Source organism: Archocentrus centrarchus, chromosome 15, assembly GCF_007364275.1.
Source record: "Archocentrus centrarchus isolate MPI-CPG fArcCen1 chromosome 15, fArcCen1, whole genome shotgun sequence".
NCBI classification, from domain to species: Eukaryota; Metazoa; Chordata; class Actinopteri; order Cichliformes; family Cichlidae; genus Archocentrus; species Archocentrus centrarchus.
This window is the reverse complement of record NC_044360.1, coordinates 9,374,390-9,401,045: the sequence shown is the minus strand read 5'-3', so window position 1 is coordinate 9,401,045 and position 26,656 is coordinate 9,374,390. Positions and strand designations below refer to the sequence as shown.

The window sequence follows — 26,656 nt, the reverse complement described above, 5'->3', positions numbered from 1 at the left end:
TTAGCCATCAATAATGTAATCGGCCCAAACCCAATCAAGTAAAGATAATTTTCGCAAGATAAGCTTATTTATACCCCATTCGTACTCACTGGTAATTCAAAGTACTTTACACATACTTTAACAGCTAAGAGCACTTTGCACACCAAGGTAAAGTAATATAAAGAGAAACCCAACAGTTTTTGTGAACATCTTGGTTCTTACATAGTGCAATTTACTTGTCTAGGAGGTCTATACTTTATTGTTGTTGTATCAAATAATGGATCTGAATACTTCGAGCTAAGCTTAGACTAGTATGGCTCTATTTGGTGATGCTCTTCTGTTGTATTATGTCTTTAAAAAAAGTGCTAATTTTTAAATACTGTTCTTTGTTCTTTAAACTCTGTTCTTCCCAGAAATAATGCTGATATCTGAAACTCATGTCGGAAGTCGTGTATGAAGAGACAGCCACGATGATTGCCGCAGGGGAATTGCAGTCATTTGTCCCGTTTGGCCGCGAGCACTGCAGGAACCATCCAAACGCCTTCAACCTGCAACTCAGAGAGCTTCAGCCTGCCTCCGAGCTCTGGGCGTCAGATGGTGCTGCTGGCCTGGTGGGGTCCCTGCAGGAAGTCAGTCTGCAGGAGAGAGAGAGGGTGAGAATACACGTTATTATGACCTGTAATTGTTCATAATGGGAGCTGGTCATCAGACAGTCTTATTTCGTGGATAAACTTAATTGTTCACGGCATCTGCTCGTCAGAGGAGTTGGTCCATATTAAACAGTAAAGACATGAGAGAAAACTGGGACATACAATACAACTGAGGGGCATAAAGTTAATTTTTCATTATTACAGCTTTAGTTGCTTTACATCTTTATTCCATTAGCATTCTTTGAATTTGTTTTTTAAAAGTAATATATCAATGTGGTAGTTAGAAGAGTGCTGCATCACTTTACATTTCACAAAATTAATACTTAATGTATAGTTAAGCACAAATGTGGTTTTGATTTGGTTTTTGTGTTGAACTAATGGATGTGTGGTGAATGGCAGGAATTTTGGCAGCTGAGGAAGGGCTGCAAGGGAGTCAAAGAGGAGAATGTAGAATTTGAAGAAGAACTCTATGCAGCGGGAAACGTGGTTGTCTGGAGCCAGGGCAGTCGGGCACAAGCCTCCAGTGTATATAAGGCCTTCACGGTTGACAGCCCAGTGCAGCAGGTCTGTTTAAGAAATTTTTCTGTACTACATGGTCTCTCATAATTGTGCTTTGCCATTCTTATGTCTGAAGGCAAATATGAGAGACTGTACTGATTTCTGTCAGGAATCAAAATGGCTTTTGCTGTGAATCATATTACATTCATCTTCAAATTTATATGTGGATATATTTAAAACAGTCTTTTCAGACATTGTAAAAATTCATGATGATTATCAGGATTTTGTGCTCTAAGAGGAGAAACCTTTTTTTATTATCTACAGGCCTTATGGTGTAACTTTGGTGTTCCTCACAACAAGAAAGACGGTATTGTGCCATTATTTTGTGTCCAATTATTGCTTATTCATATTTCAGTTCTGCTGAACAAAATGCACATTGTGTTTAATATTTTGCAGAGGAAGAAGTGGAGCACACAGTGTGTATTGTCCAAAGTAGCTGTGTTAACGTTCACACTGTGACTGGAAAAGACTTCATCTCACCACTGCCTTTCCAGGTGAGGTGTAGAGCGATAGTAATGGGGGAATGTTTATGTCCACAGAAAGAGATTTTTCTACACATGAGCCAGAAAACTGGATTCACCCATTCTGTGTGACTTATAAAATGTGAGTGTCAGTGTAGCAAGAGGCTCCACTACCGCAACACAGATACTCTCAGAACACAGCAAAACACAAATTTTTATTTTCCAAGACACACACACGTTAAGTAACACAAAATATGCACCTGTTGAAAGTTCCTTCTTCTAGGGTGAACTCTCTGTAAACAATAACTTGGGCTTCTTTGGCAGTCTGTCAGACAGCAGTAGCTGCAGGCTTCTCTGTGTGTGTCTCCCAGGTTCCAGCAAACTGTTGATGAATAAAAGGAGAAATTGATTCATGGATGCACAACTGGTGTGCCAGTTACTTCCCCTGGCACAACTCTTTAAACAGTACCCCATCTCTCTTCCTACGGCAGAGCTAAAACCACAACCCACTACACTTAGATTAGATATTTCCTAGGGCTGAACCATTTTCTGGTTAACCAATAATAATAATAGAAAATAATAGAATAGTAGAAAGACAATAATAGAATAGTGGGAAGTTTGTGTGTGCATATATGTCATAAATGAATGGAATGATTGTGTGTGTTTCAGTCAGACCACTTGGGGAAATGTTTTTGAGACTGCAGATGCTTTGGTTTTTGGTTTGTGTGTGCATACCTATGTGCATTTAAGGGTTGTGTGTATGTGTATTTGTGTGTGTTTTGCACTCATTAGTCTGTTGCACAGCAACAAAGTATAACTTGATTTAGGGATGTATTTTTACTACAGTGCTGAAAAAAAATTAAAGGAACACTTTGAAAACATATCAGATGTCAATGGGGAAAAAATCATATATATATATATATATATATATATATATATATATATATATATATATATATATATATATATATATATATATATATATATATATATATATATATATATATATATATATATATATATATATATATGACACACACACACTGGGTAATATGTTAGGAATGAAAGGATGCCATATCTTTTGATGCGAATGAAAATTGTCAACCTACATAGGGCTGAATTCAAAGACTTCCCTAAAATCAAGATCAGATGAAAAAATAATGCTGCAGGCTAGTCCATTTTGATAAGAGAGATAAGATAAGATAAAACTTTAATGATCCCACGACGGGGAAATTTGCACATTACAGCAGCTCAGTACAGAGAAAAAATGAAAAGGATGAATAAGAACAAATAACTAAACTAAAACTAAAATAGAATAGAATAAAATAAAATAAAATAGCAAAAAAACTATACACATATACATAAGCACTATATACATAAATATATATATCAATGTCAATACACACATTTACATATACACACATATACACCACATCAAAAAATATACAGATATCAAAATATTATATATATTTGTAGCCGGTAAGGTACATAGCATACACGGTATGCATTATATGGGTGAGTGTAATAAATAAAATGTATCTGGACTGTATGGATAAAGTGATTGCAGAGGAGGTAAAGTGTTCAAGTGACTCAAGACATTATGATGCGTTATACAGTCTAACTGCTGTTGGGATGAATGACCTGCGAAAGCGCTCCTTCCTGCAGTGAGGATGTTTTAGTCTCTGACTGAAGGAGCTGCTCAGCTCACCCACGGTCTCATGCAGAGGGTGATGGGGGTTGTCCATGATGGATGTCAGCTTTGCCAACATCCTCCTCTCACCCATCACCATCACAGACTCTAGAGGACATCCCAACACAGAGCTAGACCTCCGCACCAGTTTGTCGATCCTGCTTCTGTCCCTTTCGGTGCATCCACCCCCCCAGCAGGCCACTGCGTAGAAAAGGGCAGATGCTACCACTGTGTCATAAAAGGTCTTTAACAGAGTCCTGCAGACACCAAAGGACCTCAGTCTCCTCAGCAGGTGTAGTCGACTCTGGCCCTTCTTATACAGGACGTCTGTGTTTGTACTCCAGTCCAGCTTGTTATTGAGATGAACACCCAGGTACTTGTAGGAGACCACTGTCTCAATGTCCTTTCCCTGGATGTTCACCGGTGCTGTAGGGGGTGGCTTCCTCCTGAAGTCTATAACCATCTCCTTCGTCTTGCTGGCGTTGATTTGCAGTGCGTTGTTCTCACACCAGCCAACAAAGTCACTGCTGACCCCCCCCTGTATTCCTGGTCGTTCCCATCTGATACACATCCGATGATGGCCGTGTCATCTGAGAACTTCTGTAGGTGGCAGTGGTCTGAATTGTACCTGAAATCTGAGGTGTACAGACTGAAGAGAAAGGGTGAGAGGACCGTGCCCTGTGGCGCCCCCGTGCTGCAGACTACTACATCGGACACACAGTGAAATTTAATTGCAGCAACTCAAAGTGGTACTCAGTAGTTTGTATGGCCCCCACATGCTTGTATGCACTCCTAACAACAATGAAGCATGTTTCTAACAAGACAATGGATGGTGTCCTGGGGGAACTCCTCCCAGATCTGGACCAGGGCATCACTGAGCTTCTGAACAGTCTGAAGTGCAACCTGGCAGCATCAAATGTACAGAAATGTAATGTCCCAGAGGCGATTTATTGGATTCAGGCGAGGTTGGGGGGCCAGTCAATGGTATCAATTCCTTCATCCTTCAGGAACTGCCTGATGTGACTGCCAGGTATTATCCCCATGCCTAATGGCAGTCAGCGTACCATTGCCTAGCCTTTAGTGGTCTGTGTGTCCCTCCATTGATATGCCTCCCCAGATCATCACTGACCCATCACCAAGCTGGTCATCAATTCTGGTATTCTATGGCAAATGCCAATCAGGCTCCATGGTGATGGGCAGTGAGCACAGGGCCCACTAGAGGACATCGGGCCCTTGGGCCACCCTCATGAAGTCTGTTTCTGATTGTTTGGTCAGACATTCACACCAGTTGCTTGCTGGAGGTCATTTGTAGGGTTCTGGCAGTGCTCATCCTGTTCCTCTTTGCACAAAGGAGCATAAACCGGTCCTGCTGATGGGTTAAGAACCTTCTACAGCCCTGCCCAGCTCTCCTAGAGTTAACTGCCTGGCTCCTGGAATTTCCTTCATGCTCTTGAGTCTGCTGGGAGACACAGCAACCTTCTGGCAATGGCACATCCTGGAGGAAGTGGACTATTTGTTCAACCTCTGTAGGGTACAGATATCAACTCATGCTACTAGTAGTGACACTAGATACAGACATTTCGACACTGTGTCAAGTGTTGAAACGCAGCTGTTTCCAAACACTGCTCTGAAGTGTGGTTCAAAACGTGAGGTTTTGGTGAATCTGACCCCAGCATATTTGCTGTTTCTAGGCAGTTTTTTTTTTTTTTTTTACCAGTGTCATTTAGGCTGGGTCTTGTAATGATCAAATTAATGTTTTTGATGCTACTGCTTCTCTTTTTTACAAGTGGCTATGCACACACATATAAAAGAAAACAATACCCTATCTCTCAGTATTATTTTTGCTGTGGATTGTGAAGACCAGTAGCTGAAACTGATTAACAACCCACTCTTCTACTTAACTGACCAGATCAATATCCCAGAAGTTTAATTAACTTGATGCTATACTCTGATTTAAAAAGTGTTCCTTTATTTTTTTTTTGAGTAGTGTAGTTTTGAAGTGTGAGCAGTGTGAAGTTGGTGATAGTGTTGGAAAGGTTTGACACCCACTCTTACTAAATAACTGAATTTATTTAAATGCAAATAAGCAGCGGGTTGGTGTTACGAGCAAAGCAAGAAACTCCTTGTGAGAGCCTTTGTGGCAGGAAGCATCCCCACTGCTGTGGTGTCCCTAACACTGAATCCCTCAGGGTGCTGCACTCTTCTTAACCTTTCAGCTCTCATTTAAAGTTGCAAAGAATGTCATTTCCTTATTAGTTTCAACAGAAAGGTATTTACGATAATGTGAAAATAGTACAAGTAACAGTTTAAGCAACCAAAAAATGTGAATATTGTCAGTTTCTCAAAAGCCAAAAAGCTGGTTATAACAGTCCAAAATGTATTTGATTGTAAACAAGGCTAAGAAAGCCAGGGAAAGGAGTATTTCTTTTAGCCATAACAAAATAAAAATCTGTGACTTCATTCATGATTATTGGCCAAAATTTAACCAAAGTATACATTTTATTATTTATTGGTCATAATGGGTCAGTGAAAACATAGAGTGCAGTTTTTATGATTTTAAATTGAGCACCGTATGTCAAATCAGAATATAGCAAATATGAAATGTGATGTAAGTTGTTGAATAACAATGAAAATTAATACAAATATGACTTTCAAAATTAATAAAATTTGAAAATGGAAGACAATAGAGAATTATTAGCAACTAATTATTATGTAACTCTGCAGTTTCCTTCAGCTTTACTGGATTTATAGTGAGTGTCGGCTCTACAGACTGTATGCTCCCTAACCAGTGCTAAACAGCAAACAGGCACAGTTAGTAACTAGGTTGGGTGAACATAAAGCAGGGGTGGGCAATTCCAGGCCTCGAGGGCCGGTGTCCTGCAGGTTTTAGATGTGTCCCTGATCCAACACACCTGAATCAAATGGCTGAATTACCTCCTCAGTATGCAGTCAAGTTCTCCAGAGTCCTGCTAATGACTTCTATATGTGATTCAGGTGTGTTGGCTCAGGAACACATCTAAAACATGCAGGACACCGGCCTCGAGGCCTGGAGTTGCCCACCCCTGACATAAAGGAACCTTTCCTAACTAAAGAACTAGATATTTTCCACAGAAGTTGGTACGGACTAAAAATAGAGTTTAAAGCAAGCAAATATTAGACTTGGTTTCCACAAGTGTCCAGAAGTCAAATGAGTGGAATAGTCCTGAAACAGCTGGTATCTAAATTGAAAATTCATAGTTACTTGGCTAGTTAAGAACTTCTCTGCCAAGTTGTTTTTAGGTTATGTAGAAGCTTTCTGGATAAGTTGTACTAATGGCATTTCAGTCTGAAACTTTGTGAACACGTTTTTAAAATTGTTGTTGATCCCACACATCAGATGTTAAATATATGTCTTGAGTCTGTCCTGTCTTCTCTTTTCAAGGTCTCAAACGTATGGGCAACAAAGTTTGGACTTCTTATGGAACGGAAAAACACAGCGAATGATGCACAGCTCAGTCCCCCTGGGTACACACTAATGCTGCACACTTATAGTCACGTGCTTGCACAAGCTAATGGCATTTGTTTAGATTATTTAATGCACCCATGTGAAGTAATGTAGTCACAAACAAACATTTCTACAGTGACAATAGCCTCCCATCCCCACACTGACATACATACGCACACATAAACCATGGTATGAGGCATCTAACTGAGGGTTTAATTTCTTTTTCTATACAGGGAACCTCTGCCCACAGTGTTCAGCATGCTGCATCCTCTAGATGAAATTGCACCAGTTGTATGTAAACCTGCAGGTATGAGACATACGCTCTCATCTGTCTTACAATGAAAACCGGTCATATTTTTGCCTGAATTTGTGCATGTTCTTTTTTCCAGGCCAGTTTGAAGGCTCCCGTGTGCAGTATGTGTCTGACTCCACCATGAAGCTAGTGTTTACCTGCTGTCAGCCCTCTATAGTTGTATCATATGACACTGTACAAGGAATACACTCTGTCTGGGCCCTGCGCAAAGTCACGCATGATGTGAGTGATCATGCATACGCACAAACACACTAAAACCAACTAATTTCTCCCTAAAGAAATTCCCTAAATGAAATTCTTTTCATCAGGAGCGTTCTACAGTCCTGCGGTGTCCGGCAGAACCAGTCGGCACGCCATTGAGTCTGATGGCTTCAGGCTTTCTAACTTCTCATTTGCGGAATATCTCCCGTCTTGACTCCCCTGGTGGCAGTGGGGCAACTGGGCATGGTCTTGGAACTGGAACAAGGTATTGAAAATGGAGCAGCTTAATTAACTGATTGATAGATAGGCAGAAAATTAGTTGGCATCACTTTAAAATTTTTAGTCATACGAAAGGAAGTGCATCAGATATCGGGATTGCTGCTTTGTCATACAGACAGAACAATAAAGTGAGAAAAAATAGTCATTAGATGATTTCACAATGAAAATAATTGCAAGTTGAAAACCTCCAGTTGGGCAAGACTTCAACATCAGTGACCACTGAATGGAAGTAAAAGTGACACTTAAATTATTTAAATTTGGCATAATCATAAATGTTACTTCTGTTTACATGCCATTAGATGATCCATCTCTGATCCTTTGCTGTCTGACCATGTTACTGGTTTTTGTCCTGTAGTGGTATTGGTTCCAGCTCTCCTCTCCACTATAGTGCTCTGCATAGCCACCAGAGCAGAATCGTCACATCCTCACCAGGAATTCACTCTCGAGTTCATTCCCCGAGTATATCCAACATGGCTGCCCTTAGGTAAGTTTAACCCTATAAAGCTGAACGTGTCATCAGGGTCACAACATACTTCAAATGTCCCGCTGTTCCCGGACTTCCGGCAACAATTACTGTAATAACCCTATATTGGGTGTGAAGCGCAATTTCTCAGCTTTCAGAAACTGTTTGAATTTTTCTGATAGGACAAACGTCACCTATTTATGGTAATTCAAAGTGCGTTTGATCAGACGTCTCAGTGGTGATATGCTCAGTGTTAACAGCAGGTAAGGGCAGGTCACAGGTGGATCAGCAGCAATCGCCTGGTTATAGGATTAACTTCAAGCTGAAGAGGCCCACTCTTTTCGGACAACACCTACTCAATTAGTTTGTGACAGCAGTGGGCAAATAGGTGAAGACTGAAAAAATAAAACTTAAGGATGTATACACCACCAGAAGTTAAAAACTTGACCATGGTTTTGATCTTTTTCTCTCATCTGCTGTCCTCCTGTCTCAGCCGTGCCCACTCTCCTGGCATGGCAGCTCCATCCTTTTCAGGTGTGGCTCGTTTCAACACATCTTTGCACAGCCCGTCCCCTAGGGGGCACCATGGCTTGTTAGCCTCTCCCAACAGCACTGTCAATGAGACAGTGCTGGTCCCAGAGATGGAACCCATCATACCTGACCTCTGCATGGAGCAGCTGTGGAGTGAGGCAGTCACTGCTGGCTTTCACAGGTAATTAGCAGCACTGAACTCTAACTGACTTCCATTTCTATTTCAAAGTTTGTTCTTGAAAATTTCTAAATTGCTTTTAAGCTTGTAACTCATTGTTGTAATTCTAAATATAAGATTATTGCAAACAATATGCAGTGAAAGCTTTAATGGTGAAACAGTTGCTTGGTAGTCTTTAGCTATTAGTTTGTGTGCAGCGTGTTCTTTTTGTTTGTAAAGTATATAGATATTTTTTTATTATTTGTTGTACAGTTGTTTTTGTTGCTTTTGGCTGTTCTAATTTAGCAGATGCTGCTGTTTGACGTGAGTTTGCACCTCTTTTTACCATTTGTAGGGAAATGAGCAGCCAGGCATCTAAAGTATTCCTGACCTCTGATCTCTGTGAGAATCACTATTTGTGTTTCCTTGTGGAGTCTCACCAACAGCTCAGGTAAACAAACACGCACACGTTTGTTCACACATTCTCTCCACCCTAATTGGTTATAACATCTGAGTTGACAAGTTAACATTCTTTTTCATTATCATTTTATTTTCTGCAGGTGTGTGAAGTTTATTGAGAACAATGATACCTCTCAGCTCATCTTCCCCTCTGTCACAACCATTCCTGCCAAAGATGCAGAGCCTCTGCAGGTACATTACAAAATTCTACTGTTGGAATGTTTACAGGGAAAAGGCAAAATTTGAAAAGGGGAAAACACAGCATGCATAAGAGTCAGGAGTCGGTATCAAGTTATGGTGCTGAACTGGGCTGCAAAATTGTCATTTATGCAGGAAAACCCCTGTAGGCTTGTTGTCCTCAAATTGTTGTGTAGGTGGCATAAAGTGAATAGTGTTTAGGAGGCCTTACTGTATCCTCTTTTTCTTATCCAGTTGATTATAAGTTCTGCAAGATATAATTAAGGTTTTCCTTGCTACCTGCAGAAACCAATGTGGGTATATTTAGCTATATGAGATAAATCTCTTCCTCCAAGGACTTTGTTAAAAACTGTAATTAGACTGTAATTACTCTAGATGTCTTTTTTAACACAACCTTTACGATGACAGTGCAACTTTGAAATTTTGTAATTTCAAAGATGAATCAGTTCCAGTTTACTTATATTTATGCTTCTGTGTTAAATCTATGCCATATGTATGTTGTAACCAGCGATGTCAGTACTTAGTACTTAGTAACGCGTTACTCTAATCTGACAATTTTTTTTTGGTAACGAGTAATCTAACGCGTTACTATTTGCAGTCCAGTAATCAGATTAAAGTTACTTATCCAAGTCACTGTGCGTTACTATTTTTGTCATTTTCCTTAGTACAAAGATATATTTTTGCTTTCTTCTTGTGTCTCGGGGAGTGACGTCTGGCCACTGCGACAATTAAGTCCCGTTTTCAGCATGAGGACAATAACAGCACACAGCGACACAAATGTAAACAATGGAGGGAGGAGAGAGATGCATGTTTTCTAGCTGAAATACAGGCACTATTTTGAGTTTGCGTCAGGTATAAAGATGACAATATCAAGGTTAGTTGTGCACTCTGTGCTGGCGACAAAGTGCTATCTAGCTTCAAAAACACTACATCAAATATGAGGAAACATCTGGAGTCATGGCAAAGTCAAACTTACAGAGCGAGTCGCAACAGGTGGTGCGAAGCAGAGCTGCGGCTAATGCAGGAGCCCCCCCAGCACCCAAACAACAAAAGCTGGAATTCGGTACAAACCAGTAAGTGGGGGAGAGCTGAAAAAGTTGAAAAGCCCTCTACTACAGTATGTAGTAGAGGCTGGTATTGTGCCAAAAAGTGATCGTCTGCCAAACAGCAATTTTCTTTAGTTGCCAAAAAATCATTCCCTGTATTTAAACAGCTGTAAATGACTTGTTGACCTATAATCTGTGAAGCATATATCAAACATATCTCTCATGAATGATATCAGGTAAAAACAGCATTTATATCACAAGGTAGAAGCTGCAATCAGTTTTTGGCAAAATGACTTTTATATATTTGTTTTGTTTTTTTTCCAAGGTAAAAACTGACTTTAAAAATGTCTTTTTTAAACAGAAATCTTTTTCAAAAGCCTGCAGAAATCACAAAAAATATAACATCACAGTTCTATAAAGATATTTGAAGTGGCCAAAAAGCTTTGGATTGATTATAATGTATGTACAATAACACAGACTCCTAAAGATTGTTGAAAAACAGGTTATATATTGTTGAAAAACAGGTTATATATATATATATATATATATATATATATATATATATATATATATATATATAAAAAAGCGTGAATGCTGGGTATGATGTTGGCCACTTACGTAGGTCACATTGTAGGCTTTACGAAGATTTACTGCAGATGTCTAAACTGACCATTACAAGTAGATGGCTTGAGTGGCAGTGGCGCAGTGGGTAGGCGCTTGCCTTGCAGCTGGAGGGTTGCCAGTTCGAGCCCCTGTCCCTGCGCTGCGTTGTGTCCTTGGGCAAGACACTTAAATCACATTGCCTAAGGGTAGTGCTGATCTCTGGCTGCATGACCGCAGATGCTCGTCTCTGGATGAGTGATCTGGAACGATCATTTTGTTGTGTGCCTTGTGTGCACAATGACATTGAGTTGAATCTAACATCTAAGTTGCTTTTACAGATTTAGCCTATTTGAAAATAATTTATAGTAGATAGGTTTTTTTTGTGTTAGATATTGTTTTATTAAAACTGATAATCATTTCTGTTGAACTTTAAAGAAACAAAGAATTAAAAGGTCTATTACAGTATATTAAGTTGACATGTTTATATTGACGCTTTCCAACATAAAAATCAGTTTTACTGTGATGTTTACTCCTTTCATCGCCAATGTCCCCTGAACCTTGTACATCCACAGTACAGCTTACAAATGCCCTTGGGGCACCTGGTCAACAAAACACATGTAGACTGGATGGTCAAACTCCCATGACCCTCCAGATGGGAGCCTGTTGAGGCTTGAACCTTTCTCGCTCTCAGTCTGCTGCTTCAGGATACTCCCGGGCCAGCCTAGCCTGGAAATCCCTTCTTCTGCTGTCTGTGGGAGTTAAATATCCCACGAACAAGGGTCTCCGCCAGGCATTCCCAGTTCACTCACACTCCCTATTTGGGTTTTTCCAGGCCTGTCCAGCAGCCTACCCTACCATCTGATCCAACTCTACTAGGTGGCGATCAGTTTGCAACTCTTGTCGTCTCTAAACCAATATTCAACACATGCAGCTATAGATCAGAAGAGACAACAAGAAAATTTGGTAGCAAGTATGCTTGTGAACCACCTGATACTTGAACATAGCTTTTATGTTTAGTCCACCCCATTAAAGAAGTCCGGTAACGAAATACCTTTCTAGTTGAGGTTAGGTAGACCGTTTTTCCCAGTCTCCCACCTCCAGGTTTCTCCATTATCTTGATAGTCAAACTCCCACCTGGCCTGAAGTTCCCCAGGTGGAACCCCTACCAGAATCCACCCAAAGACTCCAAGAAGTCTGAGTACACTGATCTGCTGTTCAGTACATAAGTGCAGACAGTGGTCAGAGCCACAGATTGGTGCTGTGTTGTTTTGACAGAAGGCAAAACTCTGTTGGCCAGTTCCAGCCTTCATCTGGGTAATGACTGGTAGCAGAGATCTAAGTAGCTAAGTTAAGGTTTCTCTGTAGTGTGGCTGGGCTCAGCCTCAAGAACAGGGTAAAGTACGTGGACAGTCTGTAGGATATTGGAGTAGAGCTGCTGCTCGTTTTTTGTCAAAAGGAGCCAGTTGCAGTGGTTCAGGCTTCTGATCAGGCTGTCTTGTGGCACCCAGGAGGTGTGCCCAATTAGGAGGAGACTCCCGTATTGGCTCACAGCTTGCTTATATATTATTTTGCCTGGGAACACCATCAGGAGGAACTTGAAGTTGTTGCCACGGAGAAGGACGTCTGAAAATACCACTGTGACCTGACTTTAGATAAGCAAAAAATGACTGATGGACATGCTCAAGTTGTTGGATGACTTTCAGCAACATTGAAACATTAGTCCTTAACCATTTAGGGAAATCTTTAGGCAAATTCTAATACAAATTAAATTTACTGACCAACTTTATTAACGCAGCATCAAAAACCGGGTTTAAATGGCAACTCATAAAATATTTGAGTTGCAATGTCTTTTTGTCCTTTTATTTTTGAACTTTTTAATTTGTTTGGGTTACCTTTTGTCTGCGGTTATTTAATGTATCCTCTGTTGGGTGATGCAAGTTTAAGTTTTGGAACTGTTGACTTATATTTTTTGATTATCAGTTCAATTTTTAAGTAATTTTTCTGTCATGCATGTTTACATGGTTCTAGCATCTAGCTTGAATATTTGAAAATTTGCTTAGTATTCTGTAATAGTAAGCTGAATGCTTTTTTCTGTTAACACTTACAGTAATTGTTGAGACGTTTCTGGCATTTTAGTGACATTAAACATGTTTCTGACAATGAAACTTTGTTCCTCAGAATATAGATGCTATGCTGGTTCTGGAGGCCTGTGGTAGTTTGGTTCTCTACACGGGAATCACCAGGGTAAGTATAGACTGAAGCCATGATTATAATCATGACAACAGTTTGATACACATCTTTGCTTACTGTAGATAGAAATTGATTTTTCAGATTATAATTATGTACTGAATCATGTGATGGCTTTCTTGGTGGTCCTTTAGGTCAGCAAGGTATTTGTGCCTGGACTCTTGTCACCCTCCTTCAGCCTGACCAACCACCTCCCTCACCGCAGCACTCCAGTAGAGACTGTCAGTACACCAGCTAATGCTGGCAGTAGGCATCTCCAGAGACTGGACGAGGTATTAGCATGTGCTGCACTGTTCTTTATGTATATATAGGTTTTTCTCTGTATGCACCTCTGCTAACTCCTTTGATTCACCTCTATGAATTAACCCATCTCCTTCAGGATGCCATGCCTTCACCAGTGACAGGGCTGAGGGGTCCAAACATTAAACACCATGAAGCTTCTTTTTTGGAGGACTACGCATTTCCACAAGCGACACCCTACATTCATGCCTTGCGCGATCCTGTCTGCAATCGGGTCACTCTGGTAGGTTTCTGTGTTTCTTTTCCAGTAGAAAAACAAACCTTTGGCTACCTGTAAAATCTGATAAACATTCAAAATTGAGTACACTCTACTTCACATTGAGGGTTTAGGGTTTCTTATGGCTCAACTGGACGAACAAAGCAAAATACAGGTTCAAGTTAATGTTTGGAATTCATATTTTTTGCTTATCAGATTATGCGAGCAATTATACACAGTTGATTTTTATGGGAAAAGCATAGTCGGACTTTTCTGGTGCAAACTAAAAAAAAAAAAAAAAAAAAAGATGAGTGTCAGCTGTCAATCCAGTGGAGGATAAAAATGCAGGGTAAAAGTGAACTTTGGACTGACTATTATTGCTGCTGCACAGTGCAAGAGTCTCCCTTCGGGTGTTCTAGTTGGTAATGTTTTTGTGTGTCTGCACAAGTGATTCAGGCCCATTCATATTTGTGAATGACTGTCACAAAGCAAAGCTGTTTGTGTTTCTGCCTCTTGGAATAATCCTGTCAGACTTGGTCTAGACACTCTGTTCAGCTCCAGGACTTTACAACTTTATACTTTATTCTCTGTCACACACCAGCAAAACGTCACTGTTTCTCTGCCTCGTACATCAGCAGAAAGCTTTATGTCTGCAGGCTGCTGCTCTTTTGGCTTCACTCATTGAATTTCTCTTTGAGACCCCGATGTGTCAATCCAGAGGCTAATTGTTGCTAATGCAACTCACTGGAGTTTTGAAAAGACCAGCGCCTGTTGATTTTCACATTAAGGTTTCTCTGGTGAAAAGATGACAAGAACAGGACAAAACCTGCTGGAGAAAATGTGACAAGAGGTTTTGGTCTGTTTTTCATCTAGAACACAGCTGTTCAAAATAATTGAAATATACAGTTACAATCATGGTTGTCAGAGCTGCATGTTCTCAGTTACTTACTTGGTTATTTTTCCAGGTCATGATATCAGCTGTGATGCTTTAGTTTTTAGTGCATGTTTCATTCAAACTGAGTATTCTAATGGACTGATATGCTATGCATGTAATTGCTTTTTACCAGGGTCAAAAATGGAAAGGCTTTCTGATTAAGTAATTGTGCTTTAATTGTATTTTTTATGTAAGAAGATATATATATATATATATATATATATATATATATATATATATATATATATATATATAAAATAGCTGCAGGAGAAGAAACATTTGGAATTACTGCAACTTGTGACTTGTTTATTCATAAAGTTTTGGAATCAGGAAATACTAAGTGAACCTTTTAATTTATAACTTATAGAGTTTTCTTTAGTATTAACAATCCCCGTCAGCTGCTTCTGAGAGTTCAGCAGGAGCATCAGCAGGAAGAATTTTTGGAGCATTCCCCCCCAGCACTAGTGTGCTTTGGGTCATTGTCTTGTTCCATCACCCCGCTTCTCCTAAGTTTATGACCCTGAAATCCACCTGAGGTACACCCTGGAAAGGTTGCCAGTCCATCACAAGGCTAATATAGAGAGACAGACCTCATGCATACTCAGTCACACCAGAATTAGACATCAGAATTGCCTTGACTTGACATAAAGAATTTCTTGATACAATTTGGAATTCATTGTTCATTCAACAAGGGCTCAAGGCATCCCTAGAACACCTCCACCATGATTCACATTTGTGAAGACGTTTTGGTGTTGTGGCCCCCCCCCCCCCACTTCTAAGCTTTGGTCTTTTGCAAACATGGGGATGTGTTGTAATGATGTTTTTATGAGCTAAAGCAATGGTTGCTTTTCTATTATCTGTCCATCAAAACCTCTCTTTTTCAATCTTTTTTTGAGTGAACACATGAACAAAGATGTGAGCAAGCTTTGCTCATGGTGTAATCATTTCATGATGGTCATTCATATGTGGAAATGAATTATTGATAAGCTTTTGATACCACAGCTATCATCAGTTCCCATTGGTTTGATAGTTAATCCAGTACTTTACTGATTCATGATCAATTTTTGTGTAGGGAAAAAAGTAGGCCTACACAAGTTTTTATTAGTATCTATTTAAACTCTTATTATTTCTGAGTCTGAGCAGTTTGTAGAGCAGAATGAAGTAGAGTAAAATGGCTTGCATGTTACTCGTGTGCAAAAACATTCACTGCTATGAGTTTGACGTCACTGTCTTGCAGTTCATCAGAAATTGCTATGCTTGCCTAGAGATATTCAGTTCTGGTAGATTGGACAATTTAGTGGACTGGTTCTCCATTCCCATGCCTACTCCAGGATAAAATAGCAACAGTCCTGATTTTCCTTTGTTTCTCTGTAGCGTGTCTTGATGTGGATTTATGAATGCTTACATGGTTTGAAATGCCTGTAAAGTGTTTTTCAGCTTTGTGCATCCCTGTAGTGCTTCTGTTAAAGTTGTTGTCATTGAGGTTTACACAAATCGTTGGGTTACATAACGTAATCCCTGGTTCTTTGATAACAGAGTGAGGTGTTTCACTATGGGAATCGCCTTGGCGTGACCAACTACGGAAGCTCCAATGACACCACGTCTGTCTGCGACAGACCTGCCAAGCCGTGCTCAGGGCCCCGCCCCTCCTACTATCACGGCTGACCAGCTCCTCCCTACTCATTCTAAGCAGATTTCTTTCCGTGCCCAAGCAAGGAGGGAAGTGATGGTGAAACACCTCACTCTGTTATCAAAGAACCAGGGATTACGTTATGTAACCCAACGTTCTTTTTCTAACTTCGTTCGGTGTTTCACTATGGGAGATATAGCCCACTCCCGGATTGCGCCAGCCCTCCCGAAGCTGTGCTCCAGTGCTGCCCAGGATCTCAGCTCAGACCTGAGGCACTAGACTCCAGGACTGCCTGAGCCAGGGATGACTGAGCGACATCCAGTCTATAAAACCGCACAAATGTGTGTGGTGTAGCCCAACTCGCTGCTGCACAGATATCCTGGACTGACACCCCTCTGAACAAAGCCCAGGATGTAGCCATGCCCCTAGTAGAATGAGCTCGAAGCCCCGATGGGGGCTGAGTACTCTTACAGCTATAGGCTAGAGTTATAGCCTCTACAATCCAATGAGACAGCCTCTGGCGGGACAAAGGCCTGCCCTTGTGGGGGTGGGCCCAGGAAACAAACAGCTGATCAGATTTCCTGAACCCAGCTGTTCTGTCCACATATGACCCCAAGGCCCGCACAGGGCACAATGTGTTAAGCCTGCGCTCCTCTACAGAGGAAAAAGGCGGGGGGTGAAATGCCAGTAGTTCTACTGTGGGGCACCTGTATGATGACTCTATCACCTTAGGGACAAAGGCTGGGTTTGGCCTCAGGCATGCTTTAGTAAGACCAGGGGCCAACTGTAAACAAGAGGGGTGAATGGACAAAGCCTGTAACTCACTAACTCGCTTGGCTGTAGTTAGAGCCAGCAGCAGAGCGGTTTTAAGTGAGAGAAATTTCAACCCTACAGCCTCGATTGGCTCGAAGGGGTGGTAGGAGAGTGCATCCAAAACCAGTGATAAATCCCATAATGGGACCAGTGGCCTTGAGACTGGGAGCTTACGGCGTGCCCCCTTCATGAAGCGACACACAAGAGGGTGCTGACCAATAGGTTTATCACCCAATCCCACATGGCAGGCTGAAATAGCTGCCAAATAGACCTTTATTGTGGAAAAAGCTTTCCCTCCGTCCAGCAAATCCTGAAGAAAACACAGCAACTCCACCACAGAGCACTGAAAAGGGATAACCTGCCTTTCATAGCACCATTCTTCAAAAACACGCCATTTACAACTGTAAAGAGAGCGTGTGGAGGAAGCTCTTGCATTCTGAATGGTGTCAATAACCTTCAGAGGCAGACCCGCAGCATTCAAATTCGACCTTTCACGGGCCAGGCCCACAGAGCCACCCGGTCTGGGTGAGGATGATATATCTCCCCTCGCGCCTGAGACAGAAGGTCCCGGCGGATGGGGAGCGGCCACGGTTCGCCCGCCAGGAGCTGAATTATTTCTGCTAACCAGTGTTTCGACGGCCACCGTGGCGCTATTAAAATTAGCGACAGCCCCTGATCTCTCACTCTGATTAGGGTTGGAGAGATAAGGCTGAGAGGCGGAAAGGCATATAGCAGTGTGTCTGGCCATGGGTGGGCCAGAGCGTCCATGCCCAGTGGGGCGACTGGGTCTGACAGGGAGAAAAACAGTGGGCAATGTGTGTTTTCCTGCGAGGCGAAGAGATCTACGGCAGCCCGGCCGTATTTCTGCCATATCTGCTCCACCACCTGCGGGTGAAGTCGCCAATCTCCGAACAACGGGTTCCCTCTGGACAGGAGGTCCGCCCCCCTGTTCAGAATACCCGGCACGTGAGTTGCCCGAAGGGAGAGGAATTTTGTGCTGCTCCACACAATTATTTCCCTGGCCAGTCTGTGCAACTGCAGGGAACGAGTACCACCCTGGCGGTTGATATAAGCAACTACTGTAGAGTTGTCTGTTTTCACCAAAACATGTCGACCCTGGAGATACGGCAGAAAATGCCTTAGAGCTAAGCGCACTGCGTGCAGCTCCAGTATGTTGATGTGAGCCCGAGAGAGCCTCCGAGACCAAACACCATTTACTGCCCTCCCCATCATGGTTGCGCCCCACCCTGACAGAGATGCATCTGTGGTCAGGGTCATCCTGGATGACACCGCGCCCAGAGGTACTCCCGCCGCAAGAGCTGCTGGGTTCCTCCAAGGTTGGAGAGCCGCTATACATGACGGTGTTATTTTTACACTGCGACCGAGATGGCGGTGAGGGCACAGACGTAGGGACGTGACCCAACGCTGAAAATCCCTCATCATAAGCAGCCCCAAATGCACCACATTTATTACCGAGGCCATAAGGCCGAGGAGGCGGAGACAGAGCCGGAAACGCACGACTTTCCCCACTTGAAAGAGGGAGAGGCACTGAGTGAAGGATGCGATCCTGCGCTCTGAAAGCGTGACACGATAAGATCTGGAATCTAAAATGAGCCCCAGATATTCCGTATACTGTGCGGGTTTCAAGCGGCTCTTTTCCAGGTTGATTTTGAAGCCGAGCTCCGTAAGGTGGTTTGCCACCACCCTGGAATCTCTGATCGCCTGCTCCCGCGATCGGGAGCATATCAGATAATCGTCTATGTAAGAGAATATTCTGATGCCGCTGTTCCTTAACGGAGACAGCGCTGCCTCCACACATTTGCTGAACACCCTTGGGGCTAATGATAGCCCGAATGGGATAGTCTGAAACTCGTATGCTGCGTTCTGATAGGCGAACCTGAGATATTTCCTGTGTGGAGGATAAATGGCGATGTGAAAATATGCGTCTGAGAGGTCGATTGTCACAAACCAATCGTCTGGGTGAACGGCCCGACAGAGCGCTTTGTGTGTGAGCATTCTGAACGTGTACTTTCTCAAGTGTTTGTTCAATACACGTAGATCTAAAATGGGCCGGAGAGAGGAACCCTCTTTTTTTGGAATGAGGAAATAGCGGGAGTAAAAGCCCTGCTGAGCCTCCTCGCTCGGGACCGCTCTGATCGCCTGTTTGCGTAACAGGGAAGCAATTTCGTCCTCCAATACGCTTGCTGACTCTCCCTTGGCCACTGAAATCAACTTTCCGTTGAATTTCGGTGGTTTCATTGCGAACTGAAGCCTGTATCCTTGGGAAATGGTGGCCATAACCCAGGGATGGACTGCGCATGCGCGCCATTGCTCCAGCCGCGCAGAGAGCGGGCCCATGAACACGTGTGACGTCACCTCTGCCTCCCGCATGGAGGTGTCCCCCTCGCGAAGAGCGCCAGCTCCCTCCGCAGGGAACGTAGTGACATGACAGTGACTTTCTTTCCTTTTTTTTCATTTTCTTTAAACTGGGGGGACATTCTGCCCTTGGCAAACTGCCTGGTTGCAGGAATGCACACTTTATTTCTTTTTGAACCCCCGAAACACAATGAAGTGTCTGAAAACTTTGGGCAGTGCTTGGTGACACTGATAGATTGCTTTGAAGTGAATAATGAAACCGGGGAAGTGCATGGTGACACTGCGACCTTTGACCCCACATCTCCTCTCTCTGAACTAGGTGTGGGAACCGAGAGAGGGCTCCTGATGAACTGGGAACCCCAGGAGCCTCTGAACCATGAACCCTGGGAGGTGTGGTTGCCTCTTCCAGCACCTTCCTCCTCTTTGAGGGAGGAGAGAGAGGTGATGCACAACGTTGCAGGCTTGCTAGGCTGAACGCTTCTTCTTCCCTTCCCCGGGGTGTGACGTTCGGTTCTTTGCAGCAGCTGCTGCAAAGGAGTGTTTGCCCCAAGGCCTTGGGTTTTCTGCCTTGACCTGGTGGGAAGGCTGCAGTCTTGCCGCTTGCCTCTGAACTTTAGCCCCACTCTGCCTACCCCTCACGGCTGCAGCTGCTGCTGCGAAGCCTACTCTAGGCACCTGGTGAGATTGTGGGTTCACTTTTCTGGGTAAGCAGAGATTGAAAGCTTCTCCCTCCTGCTTTCTGAGAGTGCTTGTCTCTCTCATTTTCTCCAAAGCTGGGCCAAAGAGACCCTTGGCTGGGTCATAGGCTGCATCCATGATTTCAGCCTTCTGAGTGTCTCCCAATCCTGACAGGTTTAGCCATAAAGCTCTCTCACCTGAGACTGCAAGACCCATTACACGCCCACAACCCTGGACTGCTCCCCTGGAGGAGCGTAGGATGAGATCGTTGACCACACAGATCTCATCCCAGAGGGCCGGGTTTGGAGACCCCGAGTCCAGTTGACGGCCCATGTCCTCTAAAATCTCTGCCTGATAAGCTGACAGCAGTGTAACCGCATTAAGGGAACACACCGACTGTGCTGAATATTTGTACATCCTTTGATAGATGGATGCGGTGAGGCGATCCATCTTACTGGGCAGAGAAATATTAGAAGAAGCTGAAACTGACCTGCGGTTAGGGTGAAGGTGATAAGCCACTGAAGGCTCAACTGCTGGGGGTCCGGTCAGCCCCAGCTCACCCATTCCTTGCATCTCCAGCTTAGAGCAGCCCTGGGTAGGAAGCTTGCTCTTAAAAGGGCTAGACCAATAGCGACTCATTTCTTTCATGCAAGCAGGCACTGCTGGCAGAAGCTGCTTTGCAGGTGGTGAGGCTGGAGGGAGCCTCTTGCCATCATACAGGTCACGTTCTGCCCCTTCAGCCGCCTGGGCTGCTGGCCATGTGATGCCCAGCTTGGCAGCAGCCCGTTTGCAAACATCATACAAGTTGCTGTCCACTGGGGGTACAGCTTCAGCCCCACTTGGGGGCCTGGACTGCTGGGCAGGGAAGGTGGAGTCATCCTCCTCTTCCTCCATGTCTTCTAGGCCGAGGAGGTCGGAGTTGGCATCGCCATCCGCATCCTCATCCGCCGGCTCACCCTCAGTTGGGTCGAGGAGCCCCTCGAACAACTGGGGCATAACCGGGGACACTTCCTCCATTATGTCCGCCCAGCTCGTTGTGGCTGTCGGCTGATGGATATCAATCGTAGCATTGTTGGCTGACAGACAGGGGTCCTGGCTGTTAGCCACTGCTACTCTCAACCTCCTTTCCAGGATTTTCTCTGGCATCAAGGCGCAATGAGAGCAACCTTGCGGGTCCGCCAGAGAAGTTTGAGCATGCTTAGCACCCATGCAAGCTATGCACATCGGATGAGAGTCCCTGCCCGAAATGGAAGCACCGCATGATGCGGGGCATGGGCGGGATGCAGCCTCTTTGGCCTTCGGTTCTGACCCTTTGGCGGGGGTAGGAGCCGTAGCCATCGTGGTCGGAAAGATGGTGAGACTGAGCTATACAAGGCTCGTCGTGACACGTTAGCCTGTTTGTAGCTAGCGCTAGCAACGGGGTTAAGTCCGAGCTAGTCGCCGTGAGAGTCAGCTCGTCGTGACACGTTAGCTGAGCTCTACCAGTTGATCCAGCTAACAAATTAATGCTAACTGAAACCTAACACTGTTTAGGGTCGGTTAGCAAATTAATGCTAGCCAGACCTAACACGGTACTGACCCGCTAACAAGCTAATGCTAGCCGGACACCGAAAAGCTCGCCGTGACGCGTTAGCCCAAGTTACACACACACACACAACGGCTACCCTGCTAATTAAACCCAGGTGACCGCTGAAGACAGCTCGCCACGACGCGGTCGCTGTCCAGGGTGTATAACTACCAGTACACTTCTTTCGAAGGACTTACTCAGCACAATCCAGACTGAAAACTGGAGAACTGCGTTCGGCGACGTACTCCTCTACGGGACGCCTGAGAACTGTTAAACAGCTAACCAAGCCAGCCTGGGCGCGCTGAGGGAGCCCGATGTAGTTTCTCACGGGAAGAAAGCGAGAATGAGTAGGGAGGAGCTGGTCAGCCGTGATAGTAGGAGGGGCGGGGCCCTGAGCACGGCTTGGCAGGTCTGTCGCAGACAGACGTGGTGTCATTGGAGCTTCCGTAGTTGGTCACGCCAAGGCGATTCCCATAGTGAAACACCGAACGAAGTTAGAAAAAGAACTCAGTGTTTCATGACCAGATTTTGTCAGTTATCTTTGTAGGACTTTAAAAGTAGGGAGGTGCCTCTCCACAATTCTTTACTAATTTCATCTCCCTAGATGAAGATTAGACCACATTTTATAACAAATCAATGCAGAAATTCTTAGTTCAAAAGTTTAAACACATTTGGTTTCAACTGTAGATTTTTTCTATGTTGTGGGTTGAAACTTTCAAGCATGTTGCACTTCTGACAAAACACCAGAAGAGCACCTGATGCGATGTTAGTGATTGGGGTAGGGCTTGAAAGTTTAATCAGCTACAGAAAGTTGCAGCAGAAGTTTCCGACTGTGTGTGTGATTAAATGTCATTTGCTGTTGAATTGCCAATGTTTCTGGCGAGTCTGTCTGGTATACCCGGAGACAATGAATTATTGAACGCACCAGTTTCTTTTTCTGTTAAGCTGAGATTGACAAGCCAGGCTTTCTTTGAGGTGTTTTATCATTTTTGTGCTTACACACAGCTGTTTTTCATTCATATGAAATTGAACTTGGAAGTGTATAATCTGAATGTGTGCATAATCTGTCTCCATCTCTAGGAACTAAGCAGTGGCATGATGCTGAGGATTTCTGTCCCAGAGATTGCTACTTCAGAGCTGGGTGAGTCACGCATATATACACACTAGATTTAAAAAAAAAAAAAAAACATACACACACACACACGTTGTGTGCTACATTTAAGAGTTGATGTTGCAGCTGACAATGTTGGTGTGTACATTTTAAGTGAGACCACACACAGATTGCTCAGTCAGCGTGGCAAGGGCCCTTAATTAGGTCTGAGAGCCTCTCTGAGTTGCTACACAGTGACGTATAATCTTGATGTCTTGAGGACACAAAGGCAGCAAACACACAGCATTCCACTGATGATGATAAATTCGCACTTTCAAACTTTTTTCCTAAGTTCTAATTATTTTAGTTTCTATTTTAATCCTTTAATATGCCTTTTTTATGCATCTCTTTAGAGAATTACGTTAATGATTACTGGGGAAATTAGAGTGGAAATTTTGTACATGTATGCACTGAAAAGAAATGTAATGTGTCTGAACCTCTGGTAATAAAATATGTTGAAACAGATGCCTTGCTATGCTGGGGCGGATTGGAAAGATTGCGTGGTTGTTTTTAGATCTGGAAGAGTACAGACCTTCACATCTGCTCTTACTGTGTAATCTCTTACCTTGTTATATGTGCTGAGGTCCACAGGTTTGATGTACAAGTTTGTCACAAATCACTTAAGTGTTTTCGCTCTCTATTTAAAAGCCTGTTCTTCTGCCAAAGCATTAACATCCCTGAGCAGTGGGAGAATAAAATTGAAGTATTTAGTTCTAAAATTGAGTTGTGTGAAGCTTTTATCTGAAACAAATGTGCGGCAGCCTCTCCGTCATTACTGATGAAATCACTGTTGCCATTGCCACTTTTTTTTCCCCCTGACTTTTCTTTGACTTCATTGAAGTCTGATTATCTTTTCAGTTGTTTAAACTGAACATCAGAAAAAAGTAAAAAAACAAAACAAAAAACTTTAAATAACATTTCTCATTTTTAAAGTTCCAACAAACAGATTTGCATAAAATGTTTTTATGCTATGTTTTATCATCACCTTCTCAAATTCTAATCTAAAGCACCTTTCCCAGAATATGTGTCTGTCTTCAGTAAGCATGCATTTTTGGATAATTATCCAAAGGTTTTAACTATAATTTAAAAAAAATTTTTCTTTTAAACTTCTCAAACTTTTCTGGCGATTCAGACTGAGGTTCTGTACGATTTGTTTTGTTACTTGAGATTTTGGATTAAAACAAACTACTGTTTGTTTTGAGTAGTCTTCTCCACTGGTAAAACAAACCATATGGTATAAAATCAGGCAGAAGTATTAATTCCCCTCATGATTTCATTTCCGAATTGCACAAAGTAGCTGATGACAAAGTGCTCAGGAATAATTACACTGAATTACAAATATTTTTTTCCCGGCCAATTATGTTTGAGGTCAGCTGAATTATTTTCTCTTGTTTACCACAACTAGTGGGTCTGACCACGAACCTTCTCTTCTAGCTTTTGTTGGTCTATATTTTTAAAGCCTTCATTGGCACTGTGTATCACTCTTGCTGTCTTGTGTTCCTGCCTTTGTGTCTTGTCCATACGTTGCTCTCCATTATTATGTAATCGATTCTGCAGACAAGGCTTTCTTCCTCTAATGAAATGGCATTTAGCTACCTCTTTCTTGACCTTTCCCACTCTGGGTGTCCAATTAAGATTTCCTAGTGACTTTGATTAAGAATCTGATTGGTTGGAGTTGTTAGGAGATGTGGTAGCACTAATTATTGTTGTTGTGGTGGTTATTTTTTAATTTCCTTTTTTTTTTTTCCTGAAGTAGAGGATAAGAGGCTAAAATTGTCAGAACAGGATGAGATTCATCATGTTAATTAATTTCGGTTTTTTTTAAATTTCTAAATCTTTATTTGTCTGTGGTTGGTAGCACAAGTATTAGAAAGTTTTAGCTCCAGCCTTCGGTCTAGATATTTGGTTATTTGGTTGCCTAATTTACTGCATTACATAGAAATAATGTTTGTAAATGTGTGCTTTCTGAATTACTTAAGGTGACTGTGAATTTGACTCTTAGCTAAACTGAACTGTCATACCGTTTAAAATTCTCCCTTGACACTTTTTCTGCCCTTCCCTTTTCCCCTTTGTGTATTTCAGTGAGGAAGTGCCTTGAGGCAATTCGCGTCATCCTGCCTAAGGAAGCTGCCATGAAGGTTGGTGGAAGTGATAATGTGGAATTTCAGTTGATTCTTGAAAGACCCTGCAAATATAAACATCAACAGGTTGTGTGGTTGCACCATTTGATCCTTTGAAACACATAAGCTGACAACATATTATTTAATGGTTAATAGCTTGACTCCAACCAGAGAGACTCTCAAAGATTTATTTCCTTTTTATTTAAGTGTCGCTCAGTCCTGGTTGGTGTGTAGAAATAAGACATTGAAATTAGTCAACTAACCATCTGCAGCAAATGAAGAAGAAAAACAAATAAATTTATGCACTAACCCAAACCCATGAAGTTTTGGCAGAAAATTGTATAGGTGGAGTAGGAAGATGGATGAAAATGTTTTTCAGGCTCTTTATTTTGACACAGACATGAAATGATGCAAAGATTCTCTTTGTCATAACATTTTGATGCTCTGGAGGAACTTGATTTTGTTTTGTTAAATTCTTTAAATGCAACAGGTTTTGGTGAAATGGTATAACATCTACAATGCCCCTGGCGGTCCCAGTGCCCACGCAGAGTGGAGCCTGTTTGTCACCTGCTTCATGACTCTGATGGGCTACAACACCGAGCGCCTGACCTGGACACGAAATGTGAGTCAGCACTTGTTTTTGTTTTTTAAACTTTAATTTACAGTTTAATGCAGTGTTTTTTTTTTTTTTTTTTATTCTGGATCCCAGTTCATTTCAGAATTAATGACCTTTGTAGTTCCATACTGAGCAGACTTAAAAATGTAACTTTCAGTGGGAACCAGAGGCCTGTTCTGCTTTTAAATATTTTCTATTCTTAACTAGCAGAACTTTATTTTGGCTTTAAACAGTAATTTTTATGTTGTGACCTTGCTCCCTGTCCTCCTTACATAGCTGCATTTTGAAGTGCCACTCTCTCCAGTGATTGCAGCCAAGAAGGCTCGTCCCTCTGATGGAGGTTCTGATGAGGTGCGTTACTAAAGTGTGAACTGTTGTGATGTTTTGGTGCACAGTCATCAACCTCTGATTACAGCTTGTAGACTTGTAATCCCTTAACAGTCAGTTATGCATGTGAGGGGTGTGTCCCATAGTGAGGCAGTGAAACAAGTGTTGCAAAAGAGAATGCAACAAAAAGGAAGTGCTTCAATAGTAGTGTCCATGTCATAACAGGTTATATAAACTCTTGAATGCCAAAGAGTGCAAAGAAACTGTCAAAAATATTCCAGTGCAGAAAGGGAGAACCCAGTTTTGTGGGAAAGCCCAATTTATTCAGAGCAGGAAAAACAAACAAAACAAAACTGTTGTGAGTCCTACAATTCCAAACACTGTTACATATTTGTGCATATGTCATTAAGGGTCTTCACGTGGACATAATGTGTTCCCTTGGCCTTTACTGTAACCCTAATACTTAAATCAACGTCTTAACCCGGAAAAAAGTCCCTTAAAGGTCTTCTTTAAATAATCCTAATTATAGGTGCATTCTTAAGTAATCTGTGCGTTCTCATTAGAGAAAAATGTGACTGGCAAATGTCAGTTAGCTGGAGGCTTAGACTGTACGATGTAGTTGTGTGTTTG

The 26,656-nt window shown here is 42.6% G+C and overlaps 1 protein-coding gene across 1 annotated transcript in view; it reads left to right on the top strand.

The window, feature by feature from the left end:
- Positions 1-416: 416 nt before the first annotated feature.
- LOC115793577 (anaphase-promoting complex subunit 1-like) overlaps positions 417-26,656 on the top strand; it is a 66,132-nt gene continuing 39,892 nt past the window's right edge. The window contains exons 1-19 of the mRNA XM_030748624.1: positions 417-632; positions 1,029-1,193; positions 1,452-1,494; positions 1,584-1,681; positions 6,760-6,842; positions 7,056-7,129; positions 7,212-7,357; positions 7,444-7,601; positions 7,971-8,099; positions 8,572-8,790; positions 9,122-9,217; positions 9,327-9,417; positions 13,251-13,316; positions 13,454-13,591; positions 13,699-13,842; positions 22,894-22,954; positions 25,046-25,101; positions 25,574-25,705; positions 25,976-26,050. Coding sequence (XP_030604484.1) covers positions 417-632; positions 1,029-1,193; positions 1,452-1,494; positions 1,584-1,681; positions 6,760-6,842; positions 7,056-7,129; positions 7,212-7,357; positions 7,444-7,601; positions 7,971-8,099; positions 8,572-8,790; positions 9,122-9,217; positions 9,327-9,417; positions 13,251-13,316; positions 13,454-13,591; positions 13,699-13,842; positions 22,894-22,954; positions 25,046-25,101; positions 25,574-25,705; positions 25,976-26,050 — 2,190 coding nt within the window. The remainder of the gene's footprint in view (positions 633-1,028; positions 1,194-1,451; positions 1,495-1,583; positions 1,682-6,759; positions 6,843-7,055; positions 7,130-7,211; positions 7,358-7,443; positions 7,602-7,970; positions 8,100-8,571; positions 8,791-9,121; positions 9,218-9,326; positions 9,418-13,250; positions 13,317-13,453; positions 13,592-13,698; positions 13,843-22,893; positions 22,955-25,045; positions 25,102-25,573; positions 25,706-25,975; positions 26,051-26,656) is intronic.